General features: G+C 44.1%; 1 protein-coding gene across 3 annotated transcripts in view; it reads right to left on the bottom strand.

Annotated features, from left to right (window-relative positions):
* The window catches only part of foxj3 (forkhead box J3), a 54,551-nt gene that overhangs the window by 4,778 nt on the left and 33,879 nt on the right, over positions 1–15,894 (bottom strand). For 2 of the 3 annotated variants that reach the window (XR_008950056.1, XM_057029670.1), the window contains exons 3-10: positions 13,473–13,547; positions 10,826–10,909; positions 9,374–9,475; positions 5,596–5,715; positions 4,162–4,333; positions 2,280–2,735; positions 1,672–1,773; positions 1,004–1,195 (exon numbers count right to left, since the gene is read on the bottom strand). Coding sequence is in view for 2 of the 3 variants with exons in the window: in XM_057029670.1 (XP_056885650.1) it covers positions 1,004–1,195; positions 1,672–1,773; positions 2,280–2,735; positions 4,162–4,333; positions 5,596–5,715; positions 9,374–9,475; positions 10,826–10,909; positions 13,473–13,547 (1,303 nt within the window). In the remaining variant the exon portion in view is untranslated. The remainder of the gene's footprint in view (positions 1–1,003; positions 1,196–1,671; positions 1,774–2,279; positions 2,736–4,161; positions 4,334–5,595; positions 5,716–9,373; positions 9,476–10,825; positions 10,910–13,472; positions 13,548–15,894) is intronic. The other variant, XM_057029672.1, reaches the window with a different exon arrangement.

Genomic DNA, 15,894 nt, shown 5'->3' with positions numbered 1-15,894 from the left:
AAAGAGGGTAGCTTTGTTCTTTCCTGAGAGCAGCAGCACTTGCTTTTGTCCCAGATGCGACCAAAAAGGGCTGCAACTCTCTAGAGGTGACGTGTTGGTTGCCCTTTATCGGACTTTGTATTTTTGTGGTGCTTCTGCTTGATAGTTTTATGGGCGTCCACTTCTAGGCAGAGTCGCTGTCATGTTGAAGGCCCTCAATTTGGAAATGATTTGTTTTGCAGTGGATGGCTAGAGCTGGAATCTTTTGGAGATGGTCTTATCGCCCTCCTCAGGTTGATGGGCTGTCACTACCCTCTTCTCCATGTCCTCACATAGCTCCGTTCCTGAGGGGGGTTCACTTACTTTTGTACATGCACTAATTCCATGTTTCCTGTCGTTTTTAGGCTACTTATAGACATCCCACTAATCAAGCACATGCAATTGATAAACATATTTCTGACATTTCATACATAGCAACCAGAGATGACAAAAAAAATAAAAATCATGAAACACCTAAACTGCTCAAAGGGGTTACATACCTTTCCAGCACTACTGTATAAATTTAGCATTCTGACAAAGGCAGATCTATCGACTATCTGTCTGCAGCTGTTCACACACAGAGCTGCAACTAAGGGCTCAATTTAACTAAAGTGGTCATAAACCAAAAAGGATTGTAATCACTGACATAAAGGCGACGCTGTGCAAAAATGCTGATGATTGTTAGACAGGAGAAAATGCAAATGAGCTGGATTCATCAGACAGAGCCCTTATGTGTTCGTTTCTGGAGACGTTTAAGATTAGACTGAATTAATCGATGCAAAGACACAACGAGATCTCATGGTAACAGTGACTATTACGTATGTCTGGTCATATAATGATGCGCTGAGTCACCGTGTGAATATTTCACCTGCAGGATGTGGATTGTTAATCTGTAATAAATCTGCCCGGAAAGTCAGAAGAAGCTCGCGAGAACTACAAAAATTCAACCAAATGCAAACTGGGAAGAGGAGAGGCTGTGTTTCACCTGTGTTAAGGTGCTGGCTGGGTTTGTTGGGGTGCATGGTGCCGTGACAAACAGGAGGCTGTACTGCTCCCAGTGGCGGGATTACACCTGTGCGGGCAAAGAACTGGTTGATGGACGAGCACAGGTCTGCAATCTGAGTGGGCTCCAGGGACCAGTTGTTCAGTTCTGCTTGTCTCATACTATCTCTTAATCCTTGGAAATATAAAAAAAAACAAAAAAACAAAACAAAGAAAGGGTTAGTGATGTCATCTCTCTGTGTTGAAATACTTTTGTGACAATGAAATGTATGACAGACTGTCCAAAAACTAATTTACAAACATAAAGAGGAAAAACTTTGGTTGCACTAAATACTCATTATTTCAGCAAACTTTGGTGGGTGATATTTAAAAACACCCTACCTTGCAATCCTAGGCTGTAATTGGATAAACTGACCTGCTGAGCTCACTGTTTTGATAATTAAACTTGAAGCCAGTGTTATTTAATTGAAGAGCTCAGTCTAATTAAACTCATAATCAACTCCACTGTGTCAACATTTTAGCATTCAATCAAAAGCCTGGACATAACTCCCAGCTCCTCACATTAAACAGCTTCTCTGACTCTTAATCTCTAAACCAGAAACAACAAACAGGACGCTATCATTTCCACACAATTTGTCAATGTAACTGCACCTTGGAAAGGTGAAAGGTCGACATCAGCCCAGTTATAGCTGCTAGCAATACGACAGCTTTCTTTCAGTGCATCCAGATTTGGGTACCAGTCAGACAGTAAACCTGCAACACACACAGGATACTGACTGTAACAATACAGCATTAGAATACAGTATCTTGGGCTACAATACCAAGCTTTGCTCCAATTAGGATTATAAGAAAATAATTTTCTACGAAAATGGAGGCTGGGGTCTAATTTCAAATGGATATTTTTTCACTGTAGCCATTCTAATGACTCTCTTAGCTCCCGTAGTGCTAAATGAACCAAATAAGTTTATCGGGCTTTAAATCGATGCAGTGCTGAATCATGGCCGCTAGGAGGAGCCAGTCAACTCTCAGAAAAAAGCGGACTGGTTTGATGCAGTATTGCTTTGTTCTCACCACAGCAAATATAATAAATCGGTGGTGATTTACTCTTCGTAACATTTAGGGATTTTCCTTCTTTGTTACAAATTCCACGCACTGATTAAGGACTCTATTCAGCCATTTGTTTTGAACACGTGTGTGTGATGAACAAGATGAGCAGTAATGTTGGCTCGGTGGATGATGATGGCGGTGGAAGGTTTTACCTGTGTTGCAGGCCATCTGTTGCTGGGTAGGATGGGGTTGGTGGGAGAGGCTCGGATGCTGCTGTCCGTGTTGAGAGGGGTGCTGGCTGTGCTGCGTGTGCTGGGAGGGATGTGGCGCGTGTTGCTGTGGGTGCTGACCGTGGGCTGGGTGCTGCCCGTGCTGAGAGTGTGCAGCGTGCTGTGGGTGCTGGCTGTGCTGGGTGTGTTGGCTGTGTTGGTTGTGGGGGCCGCCGTGCTGCGGGAGGTGCTGCGCGTGGGGTGAGCCGTGGCCGGGGTGGGCTTGAGCCGGATGGGAGAGGGGCACCTGGCCGCTGCTGCCAGAGTGGTTGTTTGGGTGACTGTTGGACTGGTTATTTGTCAAGCTGTTTGGAGTGTTGATGGTGCCACTGGGAGAGTGCTGATAGGAGCAGGAGGTGTGAGTCTGTTGGGAAGAATCTGACGGTATACTCATCAGGCCTGGAAATCAAAAAACACGTACAAAAGGCCGTTAACAGCCGCAACAACAACGGCAGCTAAATAAACTAGCATTGGACACATTTTTGTGGAGGTTTTCGCAGGTGACAACAGATGGTGGACTTCTCAGTAAGTAGAGTTGCCCTAGCTTCAGGTTGTACTGAACATTCTAGAATCCATACGTGGCTAGAATTGGAGGAGTGCCTGGTTTCATATGTTAAACCTCCATGAAATGCTCCGTGTGTCTGGGCCTGCCATTGTAGTTCTGCACTTGAGACCTACCAGCTGCCATTTTGTTGTGCTGGGGAATGACTCAGCATTGGTTTTGTCTCTTGGGTTCACGAGCTGCGGCCTTCATTGCATCTTCTCTCCAGCTGTACAAAGCTGGACTGTCTTTGACAAATGCTCCGTACCGCTCTGCTCTTGAGCAGACACGACTGGAGCACGGACATCTGCGCTCTGAGCTGCAATCATCCGAGTGGCGGGGAGTGGTTTGAGAGGCCCTGTCCTTCACAGCTTTGGCACAGTAAACCTATTTCACTGAAGTGCTTTTAGAGCTGACTCTGGCCCTGCACCTTCACAATCAGCAAGTAACACTCACTGCAGGGGTGACAAAGGTGCATCTCTTATCAGCAGAGAAAGCCCATTGTCCAACCAGGGAAATACAGAAAGCAATTAACGCAGCACCAGAATAATAATGCGAGCTCATTACCTATTATCAAAGCCACTGAATTAGCTCACTGTCTACAGCGGCAGAGTGTGAAATCCTCTAGCTCGATTATTTATGCTTTTTAATTGCTTGAGCTTGTCTGACTAGGAGATTTCATTCTTATGCACGTTGAAAAAGGTAACAACTTTCAACTAATGAAACACAGATGATAGATTAAAGGAGAGGAACTCTTTGAAAACATTAGCATGAAGCATATTTGATTTGTGAAAGTAGGTTATACACAAAAAAGCTCACTGTACTTTGCTCGTGAAGCACTTGTCGGGAGCTCTTTGTTCATCGGATTATAAGCAAAAATGTATTTTATTTCAACTGGGACCAACAGGCGCTTGGAAGGCTGTGCTTGATCCATCACTACGTATCACATCCCCATCATTATGACAAACGAACCCCACATCTAACGCTTTTAATAGGCACTTGGACTGCTGGTAACCTCTTCAACTCTTGATGAAATACAGCCCACATGTAAAAACATTTCATGTTTGAAAATATAAAAGGGGGAAAAAAAACCCATTAAATGAACGCAATAACACTATAATCTTTACATCCACAAATAAAATATTCAAAAGCAAACTGCTTTTGAATATCAAATGAAGCCTCTTCCACGGGTCAGGAAAAAACACCAGTAGGATGCTGCTCGTTACAACAACACCAACAGCAGTAACACATTTTGATAAATGGCGATCTCATGACACCACTCACCTTGTTGGTTAAAGGTCTGCTCAAAAACAGACTTGTAAAGGCTGCGGAAGGAGGCACTGAGATCTTCAAATTCAGAGAACAGGAGCTTATCCCTGTCGGGCATGTTGTACTGGGACTGAGGAGGCTGCTGGAGGCTCATAGGCTGGGACACAGGCTCTGGGTGGTTGGTCACCTGGACAATGGAGAAAAAACAAAAAAACAACCTGTATGTAGATATTTTGTGCAAATGGATGATTTTTCCGTGAATGTTTCCAGCAAATATGACAAACGAGGATGTAATTGACTGTGGGGGCACTGGAACAACGTTCCCGCCGATGGGGCACAAGTCAACAGAAAAGAGCAATTACACATCTTACGCCAATATAGAGATCTTTGCTCACACATTAGCTTGCATAACATTAATAGATCAGCTCAAATGGTCACAAAGCCAATTCACAGGTGGGCAAGAACGCTGCATTTAAAAAAAAACAAAAAAAAAAAAAAAAATATCAATAGCAATTACAAAAATAAGCAAACATTTTATCCATGTATTTGTGTGGGCAGTCAGTGTTATGCACTGGCCCTGGGTGTCAAGCGAAGAGCGATGCTCCACTCCAGCACCAAAACTGTCTCCCAGCTGCTGCACACTAAGAGGAGGGATGCAAAAATCAGTAATATTTTACAACGCCTGCCCTGACCCATTCCCACTGTGGGCTAGCATAGCAAAAGAGGTCACGTCCGGGTTTTGATCCCAACATCTTTCTCTTAGAGCGTGTGGGCAGTTTCCAGAAATGCATGGCTCGTCTCTTTGCGGAGCGGGGAGGTGATAATAGAAGCACAATATTTACTGTGAGCTGCTGCTGCTTCTGCTGTTAGACAGAAAGGGAGAGCGAGCAAGAGCGAGCGCACATCCATCAGGCCGAGCCGATCGATGCTCAGAGCCTTGAGCGGGGAGCACTCGAGGAAGCGGGAGGACCACAGCAAAGAGGGGCATCTCTGGTGGGAGGACATCAGAAGAAGTGCTTCTCTTTGTCTGATTTCCAGGAGCGTGCACATCTCTCTCTGTTTCCCTTAACCCTGCTTCTGATGTTGTACTCCAGCGCATGTCCACCCTGAACCTCGGTCTATTGCTGGTTATGGCTGTGCTCCTCTGAAGAAACCTCGGGAGGCTCAGCTGAAATATGAAATGACGTACACTTTCTGCATGTGTCAGAGCCCTCCTTTTCTCTCGTTGTAATCAACATGGCCGTGCCGTCATGAGAAAAATGAATAAAAACAATGTAAAATTTGGTCTGCATCCACACGTCTAAATATCCAATTGAGAGAATTTTTCAAAATGAAATACTAACATCCAAATTTATAAGCTCAGCTTGATCTCATCATTCAGGGAAACAGCAATGCTGCTTAGACCTCCCAAAATAACCGTTTCTGTGGGATCGCCCTCTCGGATCTCACCGGTGTGTAGCTGTGCACGCTGTTGAGATTGACGGATGCGAGACTCTGATCAGACAAACTGTTGTTAAGGCTGCTTCTTGGACTGTCGCTCCCTTCCTGGTCTGTGTTGTACAACGCCACCTGAAAGATAGATGTGCACATCAGCTTTTTCTTCCCGCCTCGCACACACATGAACATCGACGCAAACAGCATTTATACATTGATGAATGTCATGCCCTCGCTCTCTGATGATAGATCATGACAGCATTCTTTCCAGATAATGGATGTGCTCTGAAGGCAATGTCACTATATAGTTTAACAGTGTAATTTAGAATAGAAACATAAAGCCTTAAAATGTGCATGCTGCATGCAATGACATGTCTTAACAGCAGCGCACTTTGTCTTGTAAATGTGTGTGAGTGTGAAAGAGAGAGACCCACCACAGTCTCTGAGGGGGTCCGGCTGAACATGTAGAGGGAATCTGTATACAGCTAAGACATTCCCATCACTAAAGGTCACACTATAGGCATTGTCAGTCGCATCTGCTCACCAAGCACAAATCCATTTGGGACAGCTAACCAAGGACTCCAGAGCAACCAAGACGCTGACCTTTCAATGTAGCAGTAAAACTAGTCAAACCACTTCAGGATGGCACTCTTAATTATCGTCTGACAGACTCTGCCCTCCACCCTATTAAAATAATATGTGCCATCAGGCCATTAGGACAATATCAAGGGTGATGAAAATAATGCACTTAATGACACCCACAGAGAATAGACTCCGTGTTGGCTTGGTTGTGAATTGGGAACAAAGTGACACACTGATGGTGGAATTCCAAGATCGACGTGTGTGTGTGTGTGTGTGTGGTGTGTGTGTGTGTGTGTGTGTGTGTGTGTGTGTGTGTTGGATGCCTCAGCCTGCGACAGAGTGAACCACGGTGGCTTCTGCTTATCACTGTGCAGAACAAAGTGGGCTTTGTGCTCGCTACTATGAAACAGCAACGACAGTGGCGTAGCTTCTCCCTGCGCCCTGCCTCTGAGGAGCAGCACTAGAACGAAGCCTCTTGTCTTTCTGCTGAGGTGAAATGAGTTACCACGGAGGCCACGAGGAGGACAAGAAATTTAGGCAGCCACTCAGGCCATCGTCTCCTCCTCTGCCTGATTCTTTAGCTGACTGACATGCTGGTAAGATTCCAGGACCCACACGTGCAAAGAGAGTGAGTATTTTAAACTTCTAATAAGGAGCATGGCTCCTGTGCTGCTAGGATAGAGGCAGGAATGTTTTGCCTGCAAAAAAACAACAATGCAAATACTAAAACCATGCAACACTATACAAGGAAAAAGACTGGGAGTGGGGGTATAGCAAGAGAATCTCATTAGGCAACACGACTACTCTCCTCTAATAAAATGTGGGCTTTGCTCTAGTATCCATTAGTATGAATGCAAATTCAATGAGCAGCAGATACTCAAAGCATAAACATTTTCAGGAAAATCAATCCAACACTGCCAACAGGACACTTCAAAACATACAGTAAATGACACCGTAAAATCTTAAAACTGCCTTTAAGTCTCTCAACACAATTATTTCTGCTTAATTCACCGACAAAGTGAGATGAGTCCAGTAAAGTGTGATTTCCACAGACCACATGGCCCCAGGAGTGAAGACACAAACCTACTCAAGCAACACACATCACACACACACACACATAGCCAAAGCCCTATTCCAGCAAAAAACATAAAAGCATATGCAAACATATAACACATACTGCTTTAATGCTACAGATGTGTCTAAAACAAACAGACACACAGACATAGACACGCACACGCAGACAAATGCACACACATACACACACACACACAAAGCAGACAGGCAGGCATGCTCATACAGGCAGAAGTGGCTCCACAGTAAATACTGTGCATGGTGTTAGCTAGCAGGCAAAGGAGTCAGAGTGCTATTCTTAGCAGTGAATTAAGTAAAAAGCCAGAGGTGTCTTTAACATCGAGGCTTAATCTGGAGCATAAGACGTGGATTATGAAATCAAAGCAAGATTGGCCCAGGTGTCTCCAACAATGGCAGCTAATGTTCTGCACAATCTCTGCCTGAGCAGACGGGGAAAGGCAGGGAGGATAGAGGTATACGGGAGAAAAAAGAAGAAGGCAGACCAAAGTATTCATCAACAAACAATTCCAACAAATCCTGCCTTTGCCTTTATGATCATCCCCCCCCCCCCGAAGTTTCTCCACATTCCCGCTTATGGTTCGAGCTACCTCAAAAGCTAACCTTTATTAGGTGCTGAGGATTCTGGTGTGTGAGAATGGCAAAAGAATAAGAGTGAGGAATGTGTGGCAGGAGAGAGAAAGAGATTCTTGCTGGTTCAGTAGTCTTGCCAACATCTCCAATTGGTCTATCTGAGAAGGCGGGAATGAGGGAGACAGACTGGAATAGAAAGGGGGAGAGAGGAAAACAGAGAGAGGGAATTCCTGTGGCTTGGCACATTGCACCAAAGGAGGCGTGGCCTGTTGTGTGTTTATAGTGTAAGACGGTGAGAAACAAGCTCTCAGAGGACTTACAGCCTCATCTCTTGCTACCACACTTTGTCTTTTGCACATGTTCTCACTAACGAGTTTTTATGGAACCACACAAGTAGAAACCCCCCAACACACATGCACAAACACCCCGCTGCCTTCCACAGTCCTTCGAACCGTTGCATTTTGTCTCGATGTAACAGCTTCTGCTCGTTTGCCCTGCTGAGCTATTTGACGGGAGGTATTTGTTGGCAGGAATCCAGACTGTGAACCATCAGTTCTTTACATTAGTGCCTCATTAGACTGTCACTGCCAGTGGAGGCTGGTGCTGCAAGTGCTTATTGTGGCAATCACAGAGGGAAACGGGGTCAACTTTCCTCACACTTGGGCCTATTAATCCGTCTGCTGCAACCAAGGGAAAACTGCACGCAGCCCCACCTCGTCGCTTCTGACACGCACTAAATAGTTAGATCACTTATATTCTATAGGCTACACCGACACTGTTAAATATGCACGCGTTTACTTTGATGAACACCCACGGTCATGTTAAACATTTTTTTAGTAATGCTTGCAACAAATGAATAAGCCGCTCTTGTATGCTTTTTAAAAGTGCACCTGAGATCTGCCCCCACTGGGTTCAGAGGATGAGAGCTTAAGGTTAAAAAGCCTGTTTAAAATTGTGAGTGAGCAGCACTTTCGCAGCTAATAGCCCGCAGTCCCTGTGGTTTTGCTTTGTGACAATCAAGTGTTTCCAAGTTTTACCATTATCAAAAAAAAAGGTTAGAAAGAGTTGATTAAACGTCAGAAAAGATGCTAATATGAAATGTGGTCACACAGGGATAGAAATCTAAGCCACAACCTCTACTACAGGTGCAAACACACAAACCCCTGCACCACATGTAGCCTGTATCTTGTTGCAAGTTTGCACAGACTGTAACACCTATCAGGTTGCAACATGCTGGGTTGCAGACTGAGCATCATATTTCATTGCTGAAGACAGAAACCTGCTCTTAGTTTTTGTTGAGAAGAAGGTGTTACACTGCTGATGGTCATGTGTTTTGGTGTGGGTTGCATTGTAGAGAAGCTTTAGGCACATGAACATGTGATGGTGTGTGTGTGTGTGTGTGTGTCTGTTTGTGTGTATCCTTCAATCGAGTGCTGCTCTCTCTGTGGGGAATAGTGCTGTAGGAGGTTGGAGAAGTGGGTGGGGTCAGGGTGCAGCCGTGTAGCCAGGTGTGTGTTGGAGCTGGAGGCTGGATGGCTGGCTGGAGTACCTTGTTAGTCACAGTGTTGATTGCCAGCGTTGGAGAGGCACTTCCAGAGATCATACACTCCATCCCTAAAGACTCAGACTCCAGGCTGTATGGCGTAGAAGCCTGTGGGGGTTGGGGGTGGTGTGTGGAGGCAGACAAAATATAAAGAAGAAGAAAAAAAAAATCAACACCATCCAATTATCAAACACATGAATTCCCACTGCAGATTGCAAAACCTAAATGATGTCTGCGTCAAATCGCTATTCTCAGACCACATGCCGACAAGGGGAGGAAGAAAGAAGTGCACGGATTTTTAGACGACAGACTTGCACCTTTATTTAGGTCACATTTGAACTGTGACTTCTGAGAAGATGGAAACATTGTTACAAGCCCTGGAAATGCGCGTTAGACTACACAGGTATAAGAGGTTTGTACATCTATTCTTGTTACGACAACTGCAGCTTAAACTTTCCCCTCAGCTCCATTTAATGAAAAGCTCTGAGCGTTAACCAGGATGTCAGGAATGACAAAAACACCCAACGCACTGAACACCACTTCGCCAGATACACTGGTTGTGTTGGGGAGCTCCGCCATGCTCGTCTCTGAAAAGTGCTTACTATAAGAGGATTGGCTGCCAACAATACCGTTTTTAATTCATGATAAATATAAATGAGATTTCACGAACCTTCAAATTCAGTGTCTCACACCGTTAATGGAATATTTTGAGGGTGACAGTGTTAGATAGGGAAGAAGGGGCATGACAAGCATGTTCTGCTGCAAACACTCTTCTACTGGCTGCATTCTTTTGTGTTGTGCTGCATCAGGGGCTGCAAATATGAGAGCCGCATAATAAAAACTTTTTTTTTTTTTTTTAAACCTTCAGCATTTGGAAACTCGCAGCTGTAAAGACGACGATTTCACTGAATTTGAAAGAACTGTTGTGCTGCAGAATGACTGCATTAACGGAATGTTGACTTTTACAGCACGGAGCCTTTATGCTCGTGTGTGTTGCAAATATTGCAGTATGAATCTTTCTGCATCGCCTCTGGTCAGCTGGGAAGCAACAGACAAGAGAGTGTTCTGTCGGGGGGCCCTAGGGCCAGGTCAATCTGAGCGGCTGACTAAAACCCACTACTTCTGTTTGTAACATGGGATAAGATTCATCCATAATTAAAGGCATTCCTGTTCAGAGGACCTAGCACAGCTCCGCATTAATTGATGTTAAAGGGGGGGTGGGACAAGAGAGTGCAGAATGTGAGGTATATAATGGTTGCCTGGGGCATAGTTTATTAATAAGGACCCCACTTCATGACAGGGTGCAGGGAGAGGCAGTTACATAAAGTCTGTCTGTGCACTCCAAAGCCTCTATGTGGGAGATAAAGCAGGGAAAACAGACATACGGAGATGCACAGGTGATCAGCCAATCAGTTTCAACCGAGATGCTGCCAGAACAAAAGCTCCTCGACTACTCACCCGCTCACCAGACCTTGGCCTTTTCTTCGGCCGTGTAGGTAAGGCATCCTCCTTTGGGTTGGTGTCAATAGCCCAATAAGAGCCCTGTACACATAAATAATAAAATGCTGTTAGTCACGTTTTTGTCCATGTGAGATATGCAGAGATGTCTCTCTCCTGACATTTTAGTACAGGAGCTTTCTGTCCTGGCAAATGCTGCTTACACAGTTTGGAAAATGTGAAAACAAGGAGCGCTAATGTAAAGTGGTGTCATCTGTCTAAGCTCCAGCTTTCATTTGAGCTGATAGCTGTGAGCTGGAGCATCAAGTAAGTGGTTTTTTTTGTTGGTTTTTTAATGCTCTTGAATGAAGGCTGGTGAGGGCAGCTCATAAGCCTTTCTTGGAGCTGTGTTTCCTCAGCCTCAGGTACTGAATCAGTGCTGTTTGGCAAGGATGAAGACTCTGTGGGAGCAGCAAGGCAGTCTGGGCAATGCAACCTCCTCTGTGCTGCTTTCTTCTAAGGGCCAAGAGAGGCTAATCAAGAAGAGGAAAGCTGGGCCTGGATCAGGGCCTTCAGCAAGTAATTCCACAACAAGGCTGCATTATTTCACTTCACATTCAGCAGCACTTGATTTATTTTCAATGAAATCCACAAAAACGCAGCTCACACCACTTTTCTTCAACCGCCAAAACCTACAACTTCGTAATAGTTTGAATACTTAATACGACCCGAGATAAATTCTAAATTTTCTGCGTAGGGTGAGATCATAACCTTTAAAATCGCTTCGAGAGATGAGCAAATGATTTCATCTAAATATTTATTCATAAAACACTATTCTCCTGTTCATAGAGGCAGATGTTAAAACGAAAAGCCAGAGTTTGGCCTATATTCATCGGGGTCTTAAAATTACAAGTTTTAATACTTGCAAGTCTTTGGAGTCAATTAATATTTTCCTCGGAGGCGAGAATAATTCACAGCACAATCAACCCGAGATGAAAAAGATCTGGCACTGATAACCTCCACGGGAATGCAGTGGCGACCTATTACATTTGTGATGTTTTCATTAAAACGCACTGGAAATACATGTAAAAAGGTAACGACATAAGTGCCTCTATGTGTCATCTGCTGACTTCAAAATGAAGGTTAATTTAGGGCTTACAGATGCAGATGTTGCACAAGAAAACATCACAGAAACAATGTCAGGCTTGGTGGTGTTTATTTTAATTGGGGGGGGGGGGTGGATAGTTAAGCCTCGTGGGAGGGACTTTCTGTGTTTCCCTGCATCCACTAGAGTTGGTAGATAATGCTCATTAAAAATCATTAAATTATTCACAAATATACAGCAGTAATTCTAAGTCAAATGTGTCCATAGTGTCTGTGACTACACCGCAGTCAATGTTCTCTGCAGCCACTAACAAAGGTAAGTGCACAACCAAAGCCCAACAGATCCTATTATGAGATCTAGTCTCTTCCCATAACTGACCTGGATCATTTTCATACATCAACATAAATTACGCCGTAAAGTTCCTCTTTTGTGTGTAAACAGAGTGAAGACAATCAAACAAGCTCATCCTGGAAAGTCCAGGCTGAGACAATTAAAATCGAATCATTAACAGTAACCTCTACCTGAAGTAAACAGGGTGTGTAAGTACACACTGTGTCATCTCCAACACCATCTCAGAGACAGACAGACGGATGGAAAGCAGCACGACTCCCCTATCTCATCCAACCAGCAGTCTTCATATTCCTGCTACATTACAATATTGATGCAACGTATCAAGAGCGGCTAGCGCCCCTTTGAAGTCGTCTACGGGGGAGGGAGAGAGTGAGGAAAATTCCAAATTAAACATTAAGGATGCGTGCATGTTGGCCATGCATTTGGAATGGGATCCATACAGCAATAGATTATTTTGTATTTAGTGGAGCAGCTCCCAGGAGTGTCAATATCAGAGGATTACAGCAAAACATGAAATTAGCATTCAGTCCCAGTCCTCTATAAAGCTAGGCGCAACACTGTGTGTGTGTGTGTGTGTGTGTGTGTGTGTGTGTGTGTGTATCTGACTCTTTATGTTGTGTTTCCTGACAGTGCCAGGATGAAATCTGGGTTAGGCTACATATGGCAGAACCTATACACACTATAATGATACCAACAGGAGCTGAGGTTCCTCCTTTATGAACTACTCATTGGAACGATTTACACTATTTATCAGGTAGCTACAGAACAGAATAGCTTGAGATCAAATCTACATGTTGGACTTAAACAGAACCCACAGACTGGAGAGCGAGCGAGGCCCGAGTTCAGCACCTTGTGTAAATACTTCAGGGATGTTTGATTGTCAAAAATGACCTGATTTGTAACCTGCTATGGCCTCATCTCTCCCAGCATTTGACCGACCCACCTACATATGTTGTCTGTGGTCCAGAAAACTACTCTTTCCTCGATTGTAAATGCAATTCTGTGGGGGTGGGAGGTTCATAATAGATTAAAAGCATGCCATGGATTTTCAGACTGTCAGTCCTGGCAGACATTCAGTGGTAATATTTTCCAGCAGAGCCAGGATAATGGAGATAAAAATAAGGTGCCAAATCTAAAGGTAAACATTTTCTCCTTTTGAATTACCTTATTATGATGCATGCAAAGCATCAGAATAATCTTTTAAAATCTCACCTTTCCTGGGTCATCTTTGGAGCGAGGCACTTTGAGAAAACACTTGTTCAATGAGAGATTGTGCCGTATTGAGTTCTGCAGAGGAAGAGAAAGAGACAATTTAAGAAGATGCAAACGAGTCCGTACGAATAGCATGGAGACACAATCGCTGTGAGCAGCTCTAATAGACGTGAACTGCTGGTATGTATTATCAGGGTTGAATTGACACTGCATTTGTAGAAATAAGCTCATTTAAGCTGTGTGACATGCAGCCTACAACAGTGTGCAGATTTTCATCTGTTGATAACAGACCAATCTGTGGACGAAGCCATGATGATGCAAGAGCTTTCATCATTGTCCAATAACCATCATTCTAGTTGCACAAATACTGAATTCCAGGGGTGCCAAAAATAGGAGCCAGAAGGAATCCCACACTTGGGATGGTTACTGATCCCAGACTCTGGTATTAATTAATGCTGCAGTGAGCTCCTCTGGGGCAGGAGATAAATTATGTAGATCATTTGGAAAGTTAACTCATTAGAGTGTTACAAGCTACTCCGCTGTGGTGAAGAGGAAGGCTCGTCCAGCAGCTGCCTGATTAGGGAGGTGGGCTGAAGTAGCCAAGAGGGCTGGTGAGCGATGCTCCTGGACTGGGTTAACCAGGTACAGTGACGCTAGGAGGACCAGCTGGAAGCAGGCCAGTGGGGGCTCACAAGAGCCGGTGGAAGTGTGGAATATTCTCTACTCCACTTTATAGAGCTGAATTGACAGATGGTCACACTGAAAAGCTGCAGGATTGATTCTCTGAAGTGCTTAATGAATTTGAGAGGTGTGTGTGTGTGTGTGTGTGGTGTGTGTGTGTGTGTGTGGTGTGTGTGTGTGTGTGTGTGTGGTTGGGGGGGATTGGGAGATGCTGCTTGTTCAACAGTAAAGGCAATTATACCACAGGGGGGCTGACAATGAAAGTCTCATTGTAATACTGCAAGTTTCACACTAGAATGTAACACAGAAGGGGAAAAATGCTTTGAGGGAAATTTCAGAGGGGACTTTGTTTAGTTGTTGAGCTGGGAGGAAATTATGAAAGAAAGCTATTATAGGTATAAAACGTCACAGACTTTTTAGTTTTCCTCAAGAAATTCATTTCAGCAAAAGCAATTGGACCATTTCATGTGCACAGACCTGTCAAACCTTACAGTCGGCTGCAAATATAACAAAGAACAAAAAAAAGGACTAGCTGTTGATCTAAATCTGCTCATTTCTGTCCCAGCTGCACCTCCGAGACTTGATAAAATTTTGCTGTTGCTTCTACTGGGCCTAGTGAGCAACAGTCTACATTACTGGCTTTGCTGCTACTGTGCAAGTCACGATGAATCACTACCGTCCCAAACACTTGGTTAGCATTGAAATAACGCAACAGCAGAACAGAAAACGACACATATCCAACACGATAACAACAGACCGTGGCAAGCAATACAGAAGCCAGCACATCAAACCAGAAAAGCTATTTTGAAATACCCGCATTCTCTCATGAGAAGTTATCATTTGCATCTGCAAAAGAGTGAAAAGTAGGTTGTCCATTGAATTTTGATGCTCTGGATTCCGGAGAAACTTTGACCAATCTAGTTGGTTATGTAACCTTGTCTTATTCCTGTCTATGTACTGTATCCTACAGGCGTAAACCACAGTATTGTTTTGAAATGGGAGCACAATCTATATATGTTGTTAAAGATATTAGTTTCAGAATTAGACAAAATTTGCAGCACAAAATGGTCCTAAACTTTGTCCTGAACTGCAACATTATCTTTATTATGTGCAGATACACCAATTATTCCTGACCTTTTACAGCCGGACTACACCAACAACAGTACCAATATGCAATTCTTGTCCATCTTATGCACATTCTGTCCTTTAGTTTGTCACAATGATTTAAAAGGAATCAAACAAGGTCACCACAAGTGTGGTCGTGCTACTTTTTACGGGTGTGTCGAAGTGGGAGGTGTGATAATGCCAAACACAATTCAGAGCCACAGGGTTAGGGTTAGGGTTAGGGTTAGGGTTAGGGTTAGGGTTAGGGTGAGGGTGAGGGTGAGGGTGAGGGTGAGGGTGAGGTTAGGGTTAGGGTTAGGGTTAGGGTTAGGGTTAGGGTTAGGGTTAGGGTTAGGGTTAGGGTTAGGGTTAGGGTTAGGGTTAGGGGTTAGGTTAGGGTTAGGGTGGGTTAGGGTTAGGGGTTAGGGTTAGGGTTAGTGACGTTTTCTTTAAAACCTCAAAGTTGAGAGATTCAAGCTTGTTGCTCCATAAGAAGTTTACTTTTTCGTGAATTCATTCTCTTCATTTGCGTTAGAGGAATCATTACACATGAATTTGACGATGTAAATACACAAAGTCCGAGTGAATATTTGATTTAGAACAATAAGGTGGAACGCTATGAAGGTTTAAACGGACC

The sequence above is a fragment of the Takifugu flavidus genome, chromosome 4 (genome assembly GCF_003711565.1).
Source record: "Takifugu flavidus isolate HTHZ2018 chromosome 4, ASM371156v2, whole genome shotgun sequence".
Taxonomy (NCBI): domain Eukaryota; kingdom Metazoa; phylum Chordata; class Actinopteri; order Tetraodontiformes; family Tetraodontidae; genus Takifugu; species Takifugu flavidus.
Note: the sequence above shows the minus strand (reverse complement) of the source record. Positions and strands in the feature narration are given on the sequence as shown.